Genomic DNA, 20,217 nt, shown 5'->3' with positions numbered 1-20,217 from the left:
GACGATATATTCTCAAATCCCACACTCCGCTTAGTGTCATGAACATAAAAGAAGTCATACTCCGCTGTGCATTGGGTTCATGAAAAATCACGAACTGTTATTGAAATTGACAAAACGTTCAGTTACAGGCCAGGTCGATGCCTTAAAAATATTGTTTTTTTAAAAGTTACACTACATATCCCCTTAAAACTAAATCAACGGTTTGTCATCAGGCATTGCAGAGTGGAGTAACTTCCCCGTGGACGTAAAAACGCTGCGGCATCTTGGTGTGGAGCAGTTATTTTTTTCTTCATCTAGATCCCTGGAGCTAAACTACGACTGCGGCTGTTTAACTATTTCTGTTAAATGCTTTCGAAGAGAAATGACTGAACATGCTTCGTAATCATCAGGTTTTCCTTTATTACACTCTAAATGTGTGGTACAACATTGTACTGCCAATCCTATGTATACTCAACAAACGGACCGCACTGTATCAATGCATCCTATAATCTCAGAAAATCCCACTATCTCAGGCCAAACCCTATGTACAACATCGTTAAAACTTGCCCCAAGCTTGCATATAGCTTTTGCGTTGTCTAAAATACACACATCTTTGATATACAATAAATTTGATATTTTCCTCTGATATGACCTAGATATGCTCGCTACAGTATGATATAGTAGTAGGTTTCCGTCCAGAATATCCGTTCCACTCCGTTTAGTTCCCTCCTCCGCACATTTATTGTCTCTACACATCCACACGCATTAAGCTACCAGCAATATTTTGTGAAGATTTAGCCACCCCTCCCGTCGGCGCAGATCTCACACCGAAGTCGGCAGCGGACTGCGCGGGATTTCCTCGATCGCCAACGAGGTGGAAAGTTCCCCGCTGAAGGCACAGTCCAGCGCCGACGGAACGACCACGTCGGTCCGCTCGACAAAGTGACGCTCCCGGTAGGCCATCTTGACGTAGCTGTGTGCCGGCGAAGATTCCTCCGCTTCCGGAACGGTGACGAAGGCATTGAATGCTGCTGCTTGTTGTTGTTGTTGTTGTTGCACCAATGGCGGAGGAGGTGGAGGAGGGATGTCCTCGTAGTTCGGATTGGTGACCGACAGGACCCCGTAGCGGCCACCTTCGCCATCCTTCAGGCTTCGGTACGTTCCCCGGCGGGACTTTTGGCTGCGTGGGGCCGAGTACAGTTTCAGGATTTTGCAGTTGCACGACACCAGCATTGCTATCACTAGGCCCTGTGTGAAATAGAGAGAGAGGATAGAGAGAGATAATGGGACAATAATCAAAATTAGCTAAATTGAATGTGCTGATGGGAGGAATGTGAATCGGCAATCAAGTTTGATAGCCGGTGCTTAAAATTTATATTCCAGCTGTGATGGAATTTGGAGCTGGCGATAGCAATGGATAGCATTTGGACATCACAGGGGATGATTCGAATGCTGACGGTTTCAATATGACATTCCCATTTTCCGCTAGTTGGGAAAAGTGTTTATGCTTTATACTGTTATTAGCCGCTTTTCGTTATTGTGTTAATTTTATTGTTTAGTCATTGGTAATGGCAGCAAATAAGATTTAATGATTTCTAATGATGCTATGGATATATAACTAATCAACAATCTTTAGGAATAAAATTTTGAAAAAAAAACGCACCACAGCTCAATTCAGGACCTTTTGTATTATCGTTTGGTACACACTGCCATTTTGTCCATTTGACAAGATCAACCGACGCGCACGTGATCCGGCTTAGTAGTCTCTAGGTCTAGCCTTCCTCAAGCCAGACCAAATATAATCGGCTGGAAGGAATTTGTCTCGGGAACCCTCCTTAATCGCCAAGGAGACGTTGTACAACATTAGAGCATGTCCCATTAATTTAAAATATACCCATTATTGTAATAGTTTGTAAGATAGGAGCTAGAACTAGAAATTGTTATAATATTTAAAATAAACTCGCCTATTTGAGCGCCGTCCGCTACCAAAACTGCTCGAGTAGACAACTAACACCCCTTCTCAAGGGTTGGCAAAAGTGTGTGGGAAGCAAGTTCATTCCTCCCATTGCGAGCGAGGGAGAAGATAAATAGGCTCTCGACCGCTTGATGGGGTGTCTTTTGCGGAAAACCTTTTGGATAGTACGGACGCGTATATAAAGAAAAGTACGGATTTTTGCCTTCGCGTATGTGACGCCTAGTGTGGCGAGTAAAACGGGCTGTTAACCTGGCCAGAAGAACCAAAACCCAGTCTCGGTAGTGCGTAATTCTGGTGTTTGGACGAAGTGTCCCGAAACCTGCACGTGTGCTCACAGGATTCCTACGAGAATCCCTGCCGCAAGTGCCCCGACGCCTGCGACGACGCAGAGAGCAAGGAGCGACAGCGCGGGCCCAACGTAGCCTCTCAATCGACAGAGTAGGCAGCATCTGAGGGAAAAGGTAAGTTGCATGCTACCTTCGTAATGTTATAGTTCCCCTCTCGGTAGAGTCACTCCGGCCTTGCCTGGGCTCTGCCGATGTAAGTCTATGAGGGAAGACCACTTCCTCACACCGCCACTCAGCCAACTTTGACCACGAGCACAGTGAGTCCAGCGAGCGCTCGCCCAACGTCGTCGAAGCCGTCCATCTTCAGCATCAGTCATCATCATCAACAGTACCGATACGTTTTTCAAGAATAAATCACCCACTTTACACCCAAACCCACAATAGCAGTAGTATAAGCCAACCCTCTCAAACAATAGTTGTCCTCAATAAAATGTTTCCATCTTGAACCACAGTTGCATTTTTTCCATAACGTTAATCAGGTGACAGTATTCTGCACGTTTGGTCGCGTAGCCCCTCCGATTACCCAGTAGTAAGCCAACCTTGAGACCCAGCTCGAGAGGTCTCTTGCTATTGAGAACTTACCGGGAACAGACAGTAGAGTTTATAGTTTAAATGATCTTTATTTTAGTTTAACTTGGACGATTACCATATAATTTTTTTTACTAAGTGATTTAATTGCTTTCTTCATCTTTAGGTATGGGCAAAATTAAAAATTTGTTTTACAGAATTAGTCCTAGACTTAGTACACGGTCGACCACCTTGATGGGATTGGTTTGTTTTGTTTTTAGAATTTGAAGAGAAACTACTTAATACTACTATTTACAGCTTAAAACTAACCTACTCTACTATATACACTTAACCTACTATGTACAAATTGCTTATTAAAGCATGTTCAGAAAGATTGCATTTTTGAATAAATTTAGTTGTCATATCATCAATTTTGGAATCTACTTTGGGAATTTCTGCCTCTTGATGGAGGTCTGCTATTCTTGTGTCGAATGGACGATCTAGGATCATCCTCAACACTCTATTCTGTGCAACCTGGATTTTGTTCCTGTGGGTCTGAGCGCACGATTCCCACACCGGGGCGGCATATAAGATCGCGGGGGCTATGATCTGTTTGTAAACAGCCAGTTTGTTTTGCCTTGAGAGGCGGGATCTGCGGCAAATGAGCGGATACAAACACCTAACCAAGGCGGAGCACTTAACTAGGGTTTTCTCTATGTGCGAGCGGAACAGGAGCTTCTCATCGAACAACATCCCGAGATAAGTAACATCAGTGGACCACTCGACCCTTGTACCATCCATTATTACGGTACAGGAGGGAGACGGTTTAAGTTTTGGCGATTGTCTGTGAAGGAACATGATTGCTTGGGTTTTCGAGGCGTTGATTTTGATTTTCCACGTGGTGGCATAATCAGTAAAGGTGTCAAGCCATCGTTGGAGCTTGTTCGTAATTTCACGAGGCATCCTACCCTTGACGGCTATCGCGGTGTCATCTGCAAACAGAAAGAACACGCAACCGTCTCCTAGAGGAGGGATGTCCGACGTGTAGATGCTGTAAAGCAGTGGTCCCAGCAGACTCCCTTGCGGAACACCTGCTGGGATCGGAAATTGTCCCGAAAGGGAACTATTCAACGACACCCTGAACGACCTTTGCTGGAGATAGTTACGGGTGATTTTCACAAGGTATGGTGGAAAGTTGGAGTTACAAAGCTTGTATATAAGTCCGTCGTGCCAGACATTGTCAAACGCCTTTGCGACGTCTAACAAAGCCATGGCTGTGGACTTGGATACAGCTTTGTTACTTCGGATGTTATTCATCACCCGCACTAGCTGATGATTGGTGGAATGCCCCTTGCGGAACCCGAACTGTTCCGGAAGAAGAATGTCATGTTCCTCCACAAACTTGTTTAGTCGGCTGAGGATCAATTTTTCGAACAGCTTGCTCAGCGCTGAGAGCAGGCTAATCGGTCTGTAGCTTGACGGTAGTGAAGGGTCTTTCCCAGGTTTGCGGATCGGGATGATTTTTGCCACCTTCCAGATGCTTGGAAAGTAGTGCAGCTCCAAGCATCTGTTGAGGATGGCAGCCAGCAGCGAGTGCACCCTCGCGCTGAGATTTTTCAACTCTAGGTTGAATATTCCGTCAAACCCGGGAGCCTTCATGTTCGTACTGTGTTTCAGCGCTGAGCAAATTTGTTCCTCTGTAATCCGTTCTTCTGGAGGGACGGCACAAGGGGAGGCATCTAACGTCTGGACGCACTGCACAACCTGGTTCTCGAGTGGACTTGGGATTGTAGAGCCAAGCAAATGCGACTGGGCAATGTGCTCCCCAATTGCATTGGCCTTCTCTTCGTTGGTGATAAGCCGTTCGTCATTGACTCTAAGTGGTGGAATGGGCTTGGGGTGAGACTTCAGCACCTTGGCAACCTTCCAGAATGGTCTGGAACGGTCGTCCAGGTTCTGAACGAGCCGCCCGAAACTCTCGTTCCGGATTGAGACCATTCTGGAAGCGATCTGCCGATTCAGATCGACCATTTCGTATTTACGCTGCAGATCCCCAGTCCGCTGAAACTGGCGTCTACGAACATTTCTGAGCCGAATCAAGAGTTTGGTGTGGGAATCAATTGCTTGAAACTTACCCCTCACAGGAACTCGTCGAACGCACTCTTCGTCAGCCACGGATATGGCTTGATGGAGACCCTCCAGGGCCCGGTCGATGTCCTCCACTGTGTCGAGCGGTGGGTTGTCGTCGATGTGGCGGTCGACCACGCGTCGAAACTGGACCCAGTTGACTCGATGGTAGTCCTTCCGCTGGCACGGTGCAGGGGCCACGTTGTAGCCCAGCTCGGTCAGCACCGGTTGGTGGTCCGAACTCAGGTCGTTGACGGCAACCGGCTTGGCTAATCTGGTGTTTGCCAAGAACAGGTCCAGCGTCGATGGGTTGCCCGTCGGTGATGTGAAGGTTGGTTCGTCCGGAAACCAGACGGAATAGAGACCATGCTGGGAATGGTCGAATAGCAGGCGGCCGTTCTGGTTCTGCTGGTAGTTCCGCCAGGCCTCGTGCCGGGCGTTCAGGTCCCCTCCGATTACAAAGCGGGCATTGGTGTGGGTTAAGATGGCAAGGTCGTTCTTGAACTGCTGTGCTGTACCATTGCTAACGGTACATTGCCGGGGGCAGTAGACAACGATGAACCGGACGTTTCCGGTCGATGTTTCCACCTCAACGCCGACGGCCTCGATGATGGAAGTGCGGTAGTGGGGTAGGGTGCAGTACTTGATGCCTTTCTTGATGATGACCGCGACACCGCCCCCCCTGGAGCTGGTGCGATCAAGCCGGACAATGCTGTGGTCGGGCAGCCAGAAGCTGTCACCGGTCTTGAGATGGGTCTCGGTGAGAAGGCCCACGTCGATGTCGTGCTTGCGGAGGAAGTCTGCAAGCTCAATGTTTTTCGCCCCTACGGAGCGAGCGTTCCAGTTGGCGATCTTTATGGGTTCACGGTCCATAATTAGCGACGAAGGAGATGATAGCTTGGAGCTGTTGTGTTCTTGTTGCGCAGGTGCGCTTGATGATGATGGCCTGGGCCAACAGTGTGACGATCTCATCCGTTGACAGCGGAGAATCGTCTGTAGCTTCACCGGTTGTACCGGCCAATCCCGGAGCAGGGGGATCCGTCGATGGCCCGGAGGCTTGACCGGGTACTGCAGTGGCAGCCAACTGTTGGTTGAGCGGGAGCGGCGGCAACACTGGAATTGGCCGTGATTGGACCGGTGATAACGGAGGAAAGTTCTGCGCGTTGTTTTCTGGAACCTTCTTGCGACCGGGCTGGCTGTTGGACGAGGCCTTCTTCCGGATCTCGGCGTATTCGGCCCGCTTCGGACAGGCCTTACTCGTGGCCTTGTGGGCGGCACCGCAGTTGGCGCATGTGGGAGTGGCTTCCTCGATGCTGTCGCAGTTGTCGATCTTGTGGTTTTTGCCGCATTTGATGCAGCGGCTGGCCATGCGGCAATTCCTGGTGCCGTGCCCGAACAATAGGCAGTTCGAGCACTGAGTGACGCCACGGTGGCTGGGTTTATACCGCTCCCACTTCACTATGATGTGGAACAGTGTGCGTGTCGTCTGGAGATCCTTCAAGGTTGTGGAGTTCTTCTCCAGATGCACCAGGTAGAGCTGGTCACGATACTTGATGGCCTTGCTGCGGGTCATCTTGTGGACTTCGACCGGCTTGAGGCCGTTCGCCTTAATCTCGTCCATTAAGGTGGTGGTGTCCATGTCGTGGAGCCCACGCAGCACCACTTTCAGCGGCTTGGTGGCCTCGATGTCGTGGGAGAAGTACTCCAGCTTCATTCTGTCCAAGAGGGCCTGAACTGCGTTGAAGTGTTTTTCGGCCGGGACCATCAGTTTGTAGCCTTCCGTGCACCGTTGAATGGTGCAGCGAAGGCCCTGCTTAATGTAGAAATCCAGCTGCTCCCATAGCCCGGGAGGGAAGCCCTTCACATAGAAGGGTGGCAACTTAACTTTTTTCGGCACCGTCTCAGGGTCCGACTGCGGCTGGGCTCCGTTCTGCAGGGCGGAGAACGGATTGTTGCTCAGCAGCTTTTTTGCTGCTGATACGGTGGCGCTGCTGTCTTCAGGTCTGGGTCGTTTAGTTCCGGGAGGCCCCGGCTGCGGGTCCGCAACGCCTGTCGGGATGGGCAATGGGGTTTTCTTCTGCTTCTTCTGGGCTGGCTCGGTGGTCGCGCCGTCTCCTGGGAGAGTCTGTTTTCCCGGTAAACCGGCACTCGCGTTACCGCGCGATTTCTTACCCATGGCTGGGTCAGCGAGAGCGTCACTACACAACGCGGAGCTAATTCGACTTGCGAACGAACGAACGAAACTAGAGAGAATTCAAATCGACTGAACTGCTCAACAGTCTGGCAGCGAATGTGATGACAGACAGTAGAGTTACAAATTAGTCCTAATAATCATTTTCCACATGGGAAAACATGTCCCCGAACGATTTTTAAAAATAAGCCCCACCCCTATACATGGACAATGAGAATAACTCAGAGCGAGAGTCACTTCTACTGCTACTTGTATGAGAAATTTATAACTGAACACTGACAGTCAAGGAGTTCAGTTCAGTTCGGATTCCCGCTCGCCTTCTCGAGTTGTTCGGTTTTAGTTGTTTCGTTTCGCGCCGTGGAAGTGCCGTCATCGTCACACGCTCTGGCACGTAGGGGGTCCTACGAAGAAGGCCCGAACACAGACCGGAGCGTCAATGAACGACGCTGAAAACCGTGTGCTGCAGGGTAACCAGTTCTCAGTGCTCGAGGAAGACGATGGAGGTGGTGGTAACGCCGTTGCCATCACAAAAAAGGAGCGGACTCCCCCACTCTTCACTTCAATGAAGGATGTCGACCAGCTTAGGACTGTGTTGACAGATCACATCCTACACGGCTCGGTTTAAGCTCTGCAGCGTCGGTACAACAATTATGTGCTCCAGCCTGGAGGAGTACAAGGCTATCGGAAGTTTCCTGAAGGAAAACAATAGGGATGGGCAATTCACTCCGGAACTGTTCCAAAGAATCGATTCTTTAAAGTGAGCTGAAGACCTGCAGTTTTATTTAAAAGAAACGCAGCTCACCAGCTCCCACTGTAACTACTATTTTTCCTTTAAAAAAACAGTTTAAATGGCCTTCACTCGAGATGTTTTAAGACAAGTGGGCAGGAACTCACGGTCTCCCAGTGTTGGTGAGTTCTTTGCCGTTAATGTTCACGAAAAGTTCACTATTTTGCCATACAGAAATTCAAAACAAAAATGTTTATCTGCGGATTTGGACAGTTTTTGACCTGTTTCATACGACCGGAAGGTGTATGCTGGTTACAAATGCCGTGCCAAACTGATTTCCTACGCAATTAATCAATCTTTGATGTGAATTTCGCTAATAAACACGAAGAGCATTTCTTATAGCAAAACTTGCCATAACAAAATGGGCGGTTTATTTTAGTAAACAAACTAACACTTCTTCCGACTGTTTCACCTCTCTTAAGCAAACCCCACACGCATCAATATATTGACGCGAAGGGGAATTATTGACAATAATATTGATGATGTGAATTCAGAAATATTGTCAATCTCGATATATTGACGTCAATATAGCATGTATTGACAATACGATTATTGTCAATAAAAGCAATCGTGTAGGGTTCACTTTACTCGCCTAGCACCGAGCGCATCCCGCTCTTGCTCTCACTTAATTAAAAAAACGGAGAGAAATTATCTCACGTGAGCAGTACTATAGTGGTGGCTTGACTTCAGCTCCCTCAGCTATGATACGAAAAAGACCTGATGATAAAAGACCCGACGTTTAGCTCTAGATACGAAAAGAGTTGCGGAGCCGACGGAGCTGAATGGATCATCAGCTCCCTTAGCTCTGATTCAACAAAGAGCTGTCAAAAAAGACTCTCTGTAAGCAAAAGGGTTCCAAAGATAGTGCCATGCGTTCCTGAAACTCTCAACAGATTCGATTCAGAACCGACAGAAATAGATAATTTCAGTGCCAACATTTCAAAGGGGCGTAATTTCTTTTGTAAACAATGGCTTTAGTCGTCGATTCCTCGTGAATAGAAGCTCACTCATCAAAACGAAAGACATCATGTTTCCCATACCATCTAGCATTTGTAATTTGGAGGGGTGGGCTTTCATTTGCGAGAAATCGACGACTAAAGCCATTGTTTACAAAAGCAACTTCGCCCCTTTGAAATGTTGGCACTGATTTGTCAGTTCAGCCGTTCGTAACTATCCTTCTTTGTTTCTCTGCTGTCAAAGTAGTGCTATTTTCTTCTCGTTTTTTCCTCACATAAACAAATTTTCTATCGATGATCTGGTATTTCTCATTGCGAAATTTCACTGCTTCTTAACTTCGCTTAATGAAAAACATGGATCTTGATTCAGCATTTCGGTTTTTCAATAAAGTGTTGTGATTAGATACTTAAAATGCTCTAAGAGGTGAGCAAAAGCTATTGAAACTCGAATGTTTGGTAAAATGTTTCGATATAACGAATCGTTCCCAGCTTTTGCCACCATGTCGAAGACGACGACACTTAAAAAGTAAACATCCCACGGTGTCTTATGAAGGGAGCGCGACATGCTCAGTTGCTAAAAATGATCTGCAAATAGTATCATTCTATTACCTTAGTGGACGATAATGAATTCGAGGAATTCAACGTTTGACATGCTGGAACGGATTTTGCTTAAAAAAGAACCGGTTGAATCGACTTTGGCTTTGCTTGTTTCAAAACTGTCTCTGGAAAACTCGGACTGGAAGGTGATTCAACGTAGCGTCAAAGTGTTGAAAATTTTCTACGACGTGACAACCGAAATATCCGCATGATTTTGGACCCGCGGTTCAAGAAACAAGCTTTCGGAGATGATGGGAAATTAAACCTGGCATACCAATCCGTTATAGAAAAGTTGACGCAGATCATGACCACAGCCATGGACAAAACACCACAAGTGGTTCAGAAGCTGACACCAGTACCGGTATCTTCTCTGTGGGAGGACTTCGACGATTCAGTGATGACAATTCAAGGCCAACAAGATCCATCTTCAGCAAGAATTTTTGAGCTGGAAAAATATCTACATCGATTCCTTGCGAACGATATTTTCTAAAGCAGGCCAAATAAGTACCGAAAAGAGGGGCAGCATATTGAACAAATCCTTTTTCTCAACAGCAATGTTTAAATTGATCTATTTGTCGTGACTTGATGACTATTCTTTAGTAACTCTATCTCCCTTAATATTGTTTTAAGAAATATAAATATAAGAGAAACTACATATGAACTTAATAAACCAGCATATTTACAACTACAGATTTGTATAATTCTCACTTTAAAAAAAGTATTTGAAAATAATAGTGAAATCAATCTGAGCTGATGAGCTGTTCTAAAGAATAGGTTCTTTTTGGTGAGCTGAGCAGCTCCAATCCGCTCTGCAAAGTGAGCTGAATTGTACATATCTAGACAACAAGGTGGATTTTTACACGCATGATTTGCCATCGCTGAAGCCACTGAAGGTAGTTAAACGAGGTTTGCCGTCATTCGAGACGGCCATTGTGAAGGCTGAGCTGGAGCGGCTTGGTCTACAACCAGAGGCAGTGTATCCGATGAATCGGCGACCCTTGCCGAACACCAGCTACCGGGACCAGTTATTCATTAATATTCGCCAAAAAGCGGCAACAGACAACCAGACTGGTCGACACCGCAATAATCGTGCGCCCCCGGCCATCACTGATGCTCAATACCCTGGAACCCAGCCCCGTCAACTGGTCCCGAACCTAGCACCGCTTCCCTTAACAATCAAAGAGCCCTCAGCACCCCCGCTGGGTATTCACCAACAGAACAAGCGGCCCCCAGCCGCCGATCAGCCCAGCATCGCCTCACTGCTGCAGCGGCCCAGCCGAACCAAGGTCCCTCCACTGCCCCTGGTTTATCGTATGCCAGTGCTGTGTCAGGTGAGTTCGTCGACGATTCCCCATTTACCTCGAAGGAACTTGTGACAATCGTGGCAGAGGTCATCATCATCCTGCGCACCTGCAAGACCTGCTCTGAACAGCTTCATGCTGGCCTGTCCCTTGTCACTAAGTATGGACCGTCAAGTCAGATTGCAAATTGGAACGCTTGTTCGCTGAAGAACAAGCATAACGAACTGCTTGACTTCCTTCACGTCAAGGAGATCGACATTGCCATCATCACCGAAACTCATCTAAGGCCGGAAGTCAATATCTGCCTATCGGACTTTCGGCTCTAGATACTCGACAGAACCACTGCAAGAGGAGAGGGATTAGCCGTTGCTGTGAGACGCAACATCAACTGCCACCTGCTGCCGTACTTTCAACTCAAAATTATTGAAGCCATCGGGGTTGAAGTTGGCACATCGCTTGGCCCCATCAAGTCAACAACAGGGATGGGTCGGCAGCGGCCCTTCGACGAGATATCATCAAGCTGACTCAGTGGCGGCAAAAATACATCATCGCTGGTTACCTAAATGCCCAACATCAAGCTTGGGGCAGGAGGCGCAGTACCACATCTTGAGTCCGGACACTCCCACCCGGTTGAGTGGGTCCGGTGCTCATGCCACCATCGATATCTACATCAGCAACATGGGCAACAACACCTCGGCTCGGACCACTAAAGGGTGATACGGTCAAAATTTGGTCAATATCAACTTGACGTATTTCTTTCAATTTTGCATTTAAAAAACCTGAACACCCCTCATTTTGAAGGTGTGTGTGTGTAGAATGTTGCTCCTATTTTGATTTTGGAATTCACTCTTCAGTTGTCAAAATGCCGTCCAAGCAAGAAGAGCAGCGTATCAAAATTTTGCTCGCGCATCGCGAAAATCCGAGCTACTCGCACGCAAAGTTGGCAAAATCGCTAAAAGTTGCCACATCAACCGTTACAAATGTAATTAAAGTGTTTGGGGAACGTTTGTCGACAGCCAGGAAGTCTGGATCGGGGGGAAATCGAAAACCGGAAGCCGCTGAGACGACAAAGAGAGTTGCCGGTAGTTTCAAGCGAAACCCTAACCTCTCTCTCCGAGATGCTGCAAATAAGCTGGGTGTATCGTCTACAACCGTGCATCGAGCCAAAAAACGAGCCGGACTATCGACTTACAAGAAGGTAGTGACTCCAAATCGCGATGATAAACAAAATACGACGGCCAAAGCGCGATCCCGGAGGCTGTACACGACGATGCTGACGAAATTTGACTGCGTGGTAATGGACGACGAAACCTACGTCAAAGCCGACTACAAGCAGCTTCCGGGACAGGAGTTTTATACGGCAAAAGGAAGGGGAAAGGTAGCAGATGTTTTCAAGCACATGAAACTGTCAAAGTTCGCAAAGAAATATCTGGTTTGGCAAGCCATCTGTACCTGTGGCTTGAAAAGCAGCATTTTCATAGCTTCCGGGACTGTCAACCAAGAAATTTACGTGAAAGAGTGTTTGAATAAACGTCTGCTGCCTTTCCTGAAGAAACACGGTTGTTCCGTACTGTTTTGGCCGGATTTGGCATCTTTCCATTACGGTAAAAAGGCCATTGAGTGGTACGCCGCCAACAACGTGCAGGTGGTTCCCAAGGACAAGAACCCTCCCAACACGCCAGAGCTCCGCCCAATTGAGAAATACTGGGCTATTGTCAAGCGGAACCTAAAGAAGACCAAAAAAACTGCTAAGGGCGAGCAGCAGTTCAAGGCAAACTGGCTTTCTGCGGCGAAGTGTCCACCTTCTACAGGTGGCTGTACAAAATCTGATGGCAGGGGTCAAGCGTAAGGCCCGGCAATTCGGATTTGGAAAAGCGGAAGCCTAACTGAATATTTTTCCTGAATTTTATACTAATTGAACTTGAAAAAGAAATTTAATTTGATTTTTTAAATAAACGATTTCACCGATTTACACGCGTTTTTCCTTGACCAAATTTTGACCGTATCACCCTTTATCCGCTGGTGGCTGAAGTGGATTCCTCAATCAACAAGTTCCAAGCATCACGGCGAAACTACCATCGGGTAGATTGGTCGCAATTCCAACACTGCGTTGACACCAGTATCGATGAAGCGGTTTCCCGGGCCAGGGAGCAACATGTTCCAGTATCCAGACCGGTGAGTAATACTCTGAACCTTGACAAGCCCACTAAAGACCTCATTAGACTCCGCAACACGATTCGTAGGCAGTACCAGCGTACTGGGCTGCCTACCCGTTGCAACCCTTTGAACAAAATCATCCAATCCAGGATGATGGATCTCAGAAATATCGATTTTACAAACAAGATTCGCTCGCTCCCAGATTGTGCCAAGCCATTCTGGAAAATGGCAATGATTTTAAAAAATAAGCCGAGACCCATCCCTCCCCTTTCCTCTCCTAATCAGAATTCGGATCCATCCTTACTCATAACCCCAGTGGAAAAGACCAATGCTCTTGTCAACACTTTGTGAATTCACATAACCTTGGCCAAGCCATGGTGAGTCCCTACGAGCCTGCAGTATTGGAGGCAATGTCTAGAGTCGCTGCCACCCCCGTAGTTGTCCCCGACGAAAGTAGAATATCGACTGATGAGGTGATAGCAGCGATTAAATCAACCAAGAACATGAAGCCCGCTGGTGTCGATGGAGTGGTCAACCTCGAGTTGAAAAACTTGAGTGTTGACTTCTTCGAGCACCTTGCAGCGGTCTTCAATAAGTGTTCGGTGCTTGGCTACTTCTCTGCAAGCTGGAAGTTAGCCAAAGTCATTCCAATCCGCAAGCCTGGCAAAGACCCTACCAGTGCAAAAAGCAATCGCTCCATCAGTCTCTTGTCCTCCATCTCGAAGCTATTCGAAAAGATGATACTCAGCCGTCTGCTGGTGTTTTCAAATGATAATAACATCTTTCTCAAAGAGCAATTCGGGCTTAGGAAAGGCCACTCTACGATCCACCACCTCGCTCGGGTTACTAACATGTAACAAGTGTAAGCGTTGCGTCCAAGATTGGTGAGATTAATCGCGTGTAGTTTTCGTATATTTAGTTATTAAATTTTAAGAAAATGTTTAAATGTTCGTAAAAGGTAAAACGTCCCAGAATCCTCACGAACGCAGCCAGTAGGAGACACTTCCCTATAAACTGTAGAACAATGCCACTAGCCACCACCAGAGCACGCTGTGTGTAGTCATGAATGGACGTCCATAGGGGTGGCGTAATCGGGCCATTGCGTGGAGAATTCGTGGCACGTACGACGGTTCAACGGTCACGGTTCGGGGTCATCGTCCACCAAGAGGCACAGTCAGAAGCCTGGTGATCATTATAGACTACGGTCACATAGCGTTTGATAGCGTTAATAGTTTGAAGGTGAAAACTAAAGCTAAAGTGCTAAAGTGAGCTAAGTTGGAAGTTGAAGTTGAAGAAGTTGTAGAGGAAGCTGCCACATACCATTGGACAGCCAGGTAATTACCATCGCCAAGAAAACCCCGAACCAGATCCAACCGTTGTCAGGTCGATAACCGCCATTTCGAATTCTCCTTCGCGCCCACAGGACCTCGCGGTTTTACCGTAACGCCAGTGAACTCAACGTATTTTTCTGGAGTCGACCACGCCAATCGCCGATAGTGTGTCCAAATCGCAGCTCGATAATCTGATCCCTCAGCTACAGTGTGCGCCACCAATCCAGGCAAGTCAACTTACCCTTGTGGTTCGTTGAAACCTCGAGTCCGTCACCATACTCGAGGGGCGCACGGGACAGGTAGAGGCGTCCACCCCTGGCCCAAGAAGGTGATGCGGTACCAGAGGAAGGAGAGGAACGACGACGGCAGTGGCAGGTGAAGGGGCCCCGAAGACAAAGAAGAGTAGTGCTGGCACAAGGTAGGAGTAGACATCTAAGGAAGTGGGAGACCGTCCGTGAAGTGAGTGTCGTCAAAACAAATAAAGTGGGAGTTTGTCTTAAGTGAACTTTGAGTGTTTTCTTGGTTCGCGGAATAATCACGAGCGTGTGCCGACCCTGAGGCTTGGAGACGGGGGTCTCATCAGTGCTGGGAGTAACACCGCACCGGCACGTTACAAACATCATCAAGCGGAACAAGTCTGTTTCCAATACATCTGCCATGGCATTGTTGGACGTCGAGAAGGCGATACAACTTCCCGATCTTCCTTGCTAAGATCATCAAAAACTACTTGTCGTGCAGATCATTCCAGGTCTATTTGAACAATGTCCCCTCTGATACGTTCAACGTTGATGCAGGGGTTCCTCAAGCTACCCTTGGGCTTATCCTATTCAACATTTTCACGTCAGACGTTCCTCCCCTGCCGGGTGGTGGTATCCAGTCAATGTTTGCAGATGACACCTCCATCATCTATAAGGGTCAAGTGATCCGTGCTCTGGCGAGTAAACTACAATCAAGCCTGGATGTTCTGTCCGACTATTTCAAGAGCTGGAAGATTTGTATCAATGCAGCTAAAACACAAACCACTCTGTTCCCACACTCGAATTCACCTCGGCTTGTTCCGCCTGCTAGCGTCATGGTCCATCTTGAATGGTCGAGTGAAGTAGTCTACCTTGGTTTCACCCTCGATAGTAAATTGCTATTCCGATCCATGTGGACAAAACATCCACCAAGTGTAACATCTTGGTCAGGTCGCTCTACTCTCTGATAAACAGGAAGTCCACTCTGTCCCTCAAAACAAGGTTGCTGTCCACAAGCAGATCATTCTGCCGGCTATTGAGAATGGTATGCTAATCTAAAGCTTCAGAGGATCTAAAACAAGATCCTCAGAATGATCCTTAACAATCCACCGTGAACTCGTAATTCTGAGATTCACCACCTGGCCGGTCTTCAAACACTCGAGGAGCGAAAGACTTCCACGCTGGAAAGGTTCAGAGTCGCCAGTCTGCGATCAAACCACCAGATCATTCGTGATTTGGCAACCTAGTTTAAGTAGTTAGGTAGGTTTCTGTGCTCAAGTAGGTAGGTTATCAAATTTTTAAATTCAAACGAAAACAATCCCATAAAAGGGTATCCTGTAAATTAGCGCTAAACGAAATCATCACATTAGAATAACCAACTAACTAGAACAAAGATGAAGAGCCAAAGGCTAGCCAATTGAAATGTTAAACCAAATGTTGAAACATAAAAAAAAATAGAAAATAAACGTAAATTTTACTACTACTGGACAACGGACAACACATAACTCCCAGTAGACAAGGGGCCCTCTGATTGGGGAAGTCAAAGCGAAGCGTTTTCCGTATGAACGCTTGGTGAAACCAGCACTTTCGACTTGGTTGCAATAATGTTGTCCCAGTAGGGAAATTTTCTATTTACCGAAAGTTTCACCCAGCTGGAGCACGAATCGAACCCTCAATTCGTGGAAGACACAATACGCCTAGACGACGGGTTACGCCACTAACCGCACGACCACGAAGCCCACAAATAAGCAGCTATGCAAACTTCCAGATGAGAACCATACATTCATTCACAGTTCTAAAGGCTTTTAAAAAAATAGCGGAGCTCTAGGATCAGTTCCATGGATGGACCCCTTTTAACGATGTTACAGATTTTCCGGAGGACAATTTCTCCAGGATCAATATAGGAACCACGACTGTATTCTGGCTAATTATGAACATTTATGTCAATTAATCTAAATTATATATCTTAAGATATGTAACGACTATTTCGCTTTAAAATGAAGTAGACGACCCTATTTTCAATCAAAATAATTTACAAACCCTAGGAATTCTAGAGGTATCACAATTCATCAGGAAATGGCTCAGCTATGTCAATGCAAACTTGCCGTTACACGCTTTTCAGAGGCATCGTGTTTGGGGCCTTAAAAGGATCCAGTACATTTAGGTTTGACTCTGTAAAGCTTTCATTCATGCTATAGAAGAAATGATACTTTGAAAACTTTCACAACAACGTTCAAGCCAAAACCTTTATACAATTCTCAGTCGAGCGTCTGCCAAGGCAGTCCAATTTTTGCAGTTACAAATTTTGCATATTTCCTTTGCATCTGGGAAGCGAGTCCGGATCCAATCCCAGTTTTATTCATTAGAAATGCCCATCTATATTTTCCTCGGATTAATAACAAGGAACGCATTGCATAAACAGAGATTGCTTCAACATTATATCTCATATAAATTATCCTACTCCCAGGAAATTTTTCTTAGTACCACATCTTCAGCAAGGGATCAAAGAAAGGCTCTCATTGGAAATCAAATATTTTGCTTGTGTTCTGTTTCAGAAGCAGTACCATCATTTACGTTGAAGAGCAATATAATTTGTTGGTTGCTTATTAGTTTGTTATTGCTTATGGTTGTGATATGGCAGGACAACATTGAGCTTCATTTTTTTTTTAAAGATTCCGGTGAATGTCGTCAGTTGGCTGGAAACGATCGAATGTGTCTGAGCCCAACAGTCAACTCTCAATTGCCTGGAAGCTGCACTCCAGTACAATAATGGTTCATGTGTGTCTCATCGTCAATTTCTAGCAGGAATCATAGACGTCGAATCGTGCAAACAAATTCAACAATGTGTACACATATGCTCGCGAACAATGATACAATGCAATGGGGCACAATGACAATCCTTCGGTTCAAGGCCTTAGCAAGTCGTGTCTTTGTATCCGAAGGAAGCTGACATGCTGCTTCTATTTGTGTTTTAGCTGTGCTCTGTGTGTGCAAAGTATTCTGGGTGAGATTGAGTTGTTCGTAGGGTGTGGCACCATTTCGGCATATCTTACTTCACTTTGGCACATCCTTCTTATATCAGACTTCCAACCGACCAGTAATTTTTTTTTCAGCATTCGTAATTTAACTCGTGAGTAATGAATGACGGATGTAGCTGTTTATCCTCATTGTTTTTGATGCGTATGGCGGAAATGGGTGTAGTGCTCTACCTGTATGTTTCTAGACTCGGCTTTGTAGAAGTTTGATAGCAGAAAATTGGCTTGCCACCATCCATCGGATTGACGGAATTATCTGACTAGGGGCACACAAGCCAACATACCAAGATTGGATATGTTAAATCTAGGGCTGAGCTTGTGAGTTCGTTTGTGTGATTTATCTATTTGCTTTTCTGGGCGAACTGATGGCTTCTCTCAATGTTATGAGTTGTCAAAACATTGTGGAATATTTTCCACTGCAAGCCTTCATAATCCAGGGTAGCTCATCTTCCAATCTCTAAATCTCAGACTGCTGCTCCGCATCTTGGAAAAAAAAAATTAAATAATTCACTCCCAGCTTCGACTTCTCCTTCCGAGCATACCGCCGATGGAGTAAAGTAAACAAGGTATTCAATCAGCGAATGAAAAATGCAAAACGATAACACATATGCCAGTCTCAGCTGAAAATGAGCTCAGCTAACGCCTTGCAGCATAAATCGAGCTTTTTAACGTAAACAAGTGCGTGTGTTTGCTGGAAAGAAAGCTGAACGCCGTCATCGTCTGAAGGAACAATCAAGCTTATTATTGGGACTGGCAGTGATTTCGCAGAATACAGCGAATTCGACCAAAGCACGAATGATGAGCGCGGGTAAATTTAGACGACAGCTACACGCACGGATAAACTTCCAGTATACGAAAGAAAACGTGATTGAATGTGACAATGCGGCAATTTACTGAATATTTATCGAGATACATTGGATACGATGTATTGCTGATTCCAGACCGGTTGAGACATTCGAGGAAGTTGTTTCCATCTCGAGAACGGGAAATCCTTGACCCGCCAATCCTTTGTCAAATTATTTTTATGAAGTAAAAATCTCAGGAGAATCGAATGCAAGTAGTTTCATCCATCGCACGTAGCAACTAGCGGATATATTGAGCCTAGTTTACCCCGATTTTTCCGACTTTATTGAATTAATCATAGATATCTTGGCTCGGAGGGAAACACGACCATCAAAATGGAACTAGTCCTATGTAGAATTTTCTGGGGGAAACGAATGAATGTGGTATCGTCTACCGTGCGGCCCTTTAAATGAAGATATGGCTTGTCTGCGAACGATGTGATTGATCCGTATGGATACAGCCAGGTCGGGTGATCGCACTGTATCGCTTGAGGAGCCATGTCGGAGTAAGGCGAGAACCATATGGGCACTCATGGGTTGGAATGATTTCACGTCAACCCATACCACTGATGAAGAAGAGAACCGAGAACAGCTCACGAACGATCATCGGAGGGTAGTCTACACACTTAGAAATAACTACTTTTACACGAGACGTAATGTGCTCTCAATCCGAAACAAAAGCAAGTCGACGAAGAGAACATTTGATTGAATTGATTTTCTCGTTTCTTTAAACTGATTCTTATGTCAAAAGGACCGCTTACACGTGTCGGTCACAGAGAACCGAAATTTACATGACTTTTTAGTAGTGTGTATTTTAAATAAAAAATGTATATTATGTGTTGCTTTGTGAAGTAAAAGTATCCACGAATTTAGTGGTAGAGGTCCAGGATAGTTCTGCCGATTCCTGTGGAGGAGACCTATTCATCGACGACTGCTCAGGCGATGCTGTGACTTTGGCAAGGTCACTTAAGAACGAACTGCACGGAAACATCGCAGGTATCCCAATATCCCAACAAACATTGAATGCAAAATAAGAGCTTATTCAGACAAAAATATGCTTCTTCAGCTGAAAAATTGCTCATTCGGCCTTTAATCAGCACAAATTGTATGTTGGGTATAAACTGGTCCTTCGAGCCGGATTCCAACTACCATTGAGTCAACGGTTGGAATAGTAGAGGACATCGCCAATGTATCAAAAGAGTAATCGAATAAGTGCCATCAAGGTAGGCCATTATCACCCCCACCTGAAAGAAATCTACGCCATCGCAGGTGGTCCACATAAAGGACCGGAGCGGAGCGTCCTCCGGAGTCCAAAGTAGGCACGATTCCCTGCCATAATGCGTCGTTGAATTTCTCTGCTGGTATCATTTTCGGCGGTCACCAGTGAGCCCAAATACACGAACTCATCGACCACCTCGATTTCGTCACCGTCAATCTGAACTCGCTGTGGGAGACTAACATTGTCTTCCCTAGAACCTCTTCCTTTCATGTATTTTGTCTTTGATGCCTAGATGGCAAGTCCAATCCGTCTAGCTTCAGTCTTCAGTCTGATGTACGTTTCCGCCATCATCTCAAAGTTCCGTGCCATAATGTCAATGTCATCGGCGAAGCCAAGGAGCTGGATGGAATTCCTGAATACCGTGCCACTCGTGTCTATCCCAGCTCTTCTGATCACACCTTCTAACGCGATGTTGAACAGCAGACACGAAAGTCCATCACCCTGCCGTAACCCACTTCGAGATTCAAAGGGACTCGAGAGTGTCCCCGATACTCGAACAACGCACATCACTCGATCCATCGTCGCCTTGACCAATCGCGTCAGTTTATCCGGAAGTCCGTACTCGTGCAT

General features: G+C 46.3%; 1 protein-coding gene across 1 annotated transcript in view; it reads right to left on the bottom strand.

Moving 5' to 3' along the window:
* Positions 1–375: 375 nt before the first annotated feature.
* Positions 376–20,217, bottom strand: part of LOC135698968 (latrophilin-like protein LAT-2) — a 260,484-nt gene continuing 240,642 nt past the window's right edge. The window contains exon 8 of the mRNA XM_065219136.1: positions 376–1,227. Coding sequence (XP_065075208.1) covers positions 802–1,227 — 426 coding nt within the window. The 3' untranslated portion in view covers positions 376–801. The remainder of the gene's footprint in view (positions 1,228–20,217) is intronic.

This window comes from Ochlerotatus camptorhynchus, unplaced genomic scaffold (genome assembly GCF_037179485.1).
Source record: "Ochlerotatus camptorhynchus isolate MF236.1 unplaced genomic scaffold, CSIRO-AGI_Acam_v1.1 ptg000099l, whole genome shotgun sequence".
Lineage (NCBI taxonomy): Eukaryota > Metazoa > Arthropoda > Insecta > Diptera > Culicidae > Ochlerotatus > Ochlerotatus camptorhynchus.
The sequence above is the reverse complement of the archived record's forward strand: the minus strand, read 5'-3'. Positions and strand labels throughout refer to the sequence as shown.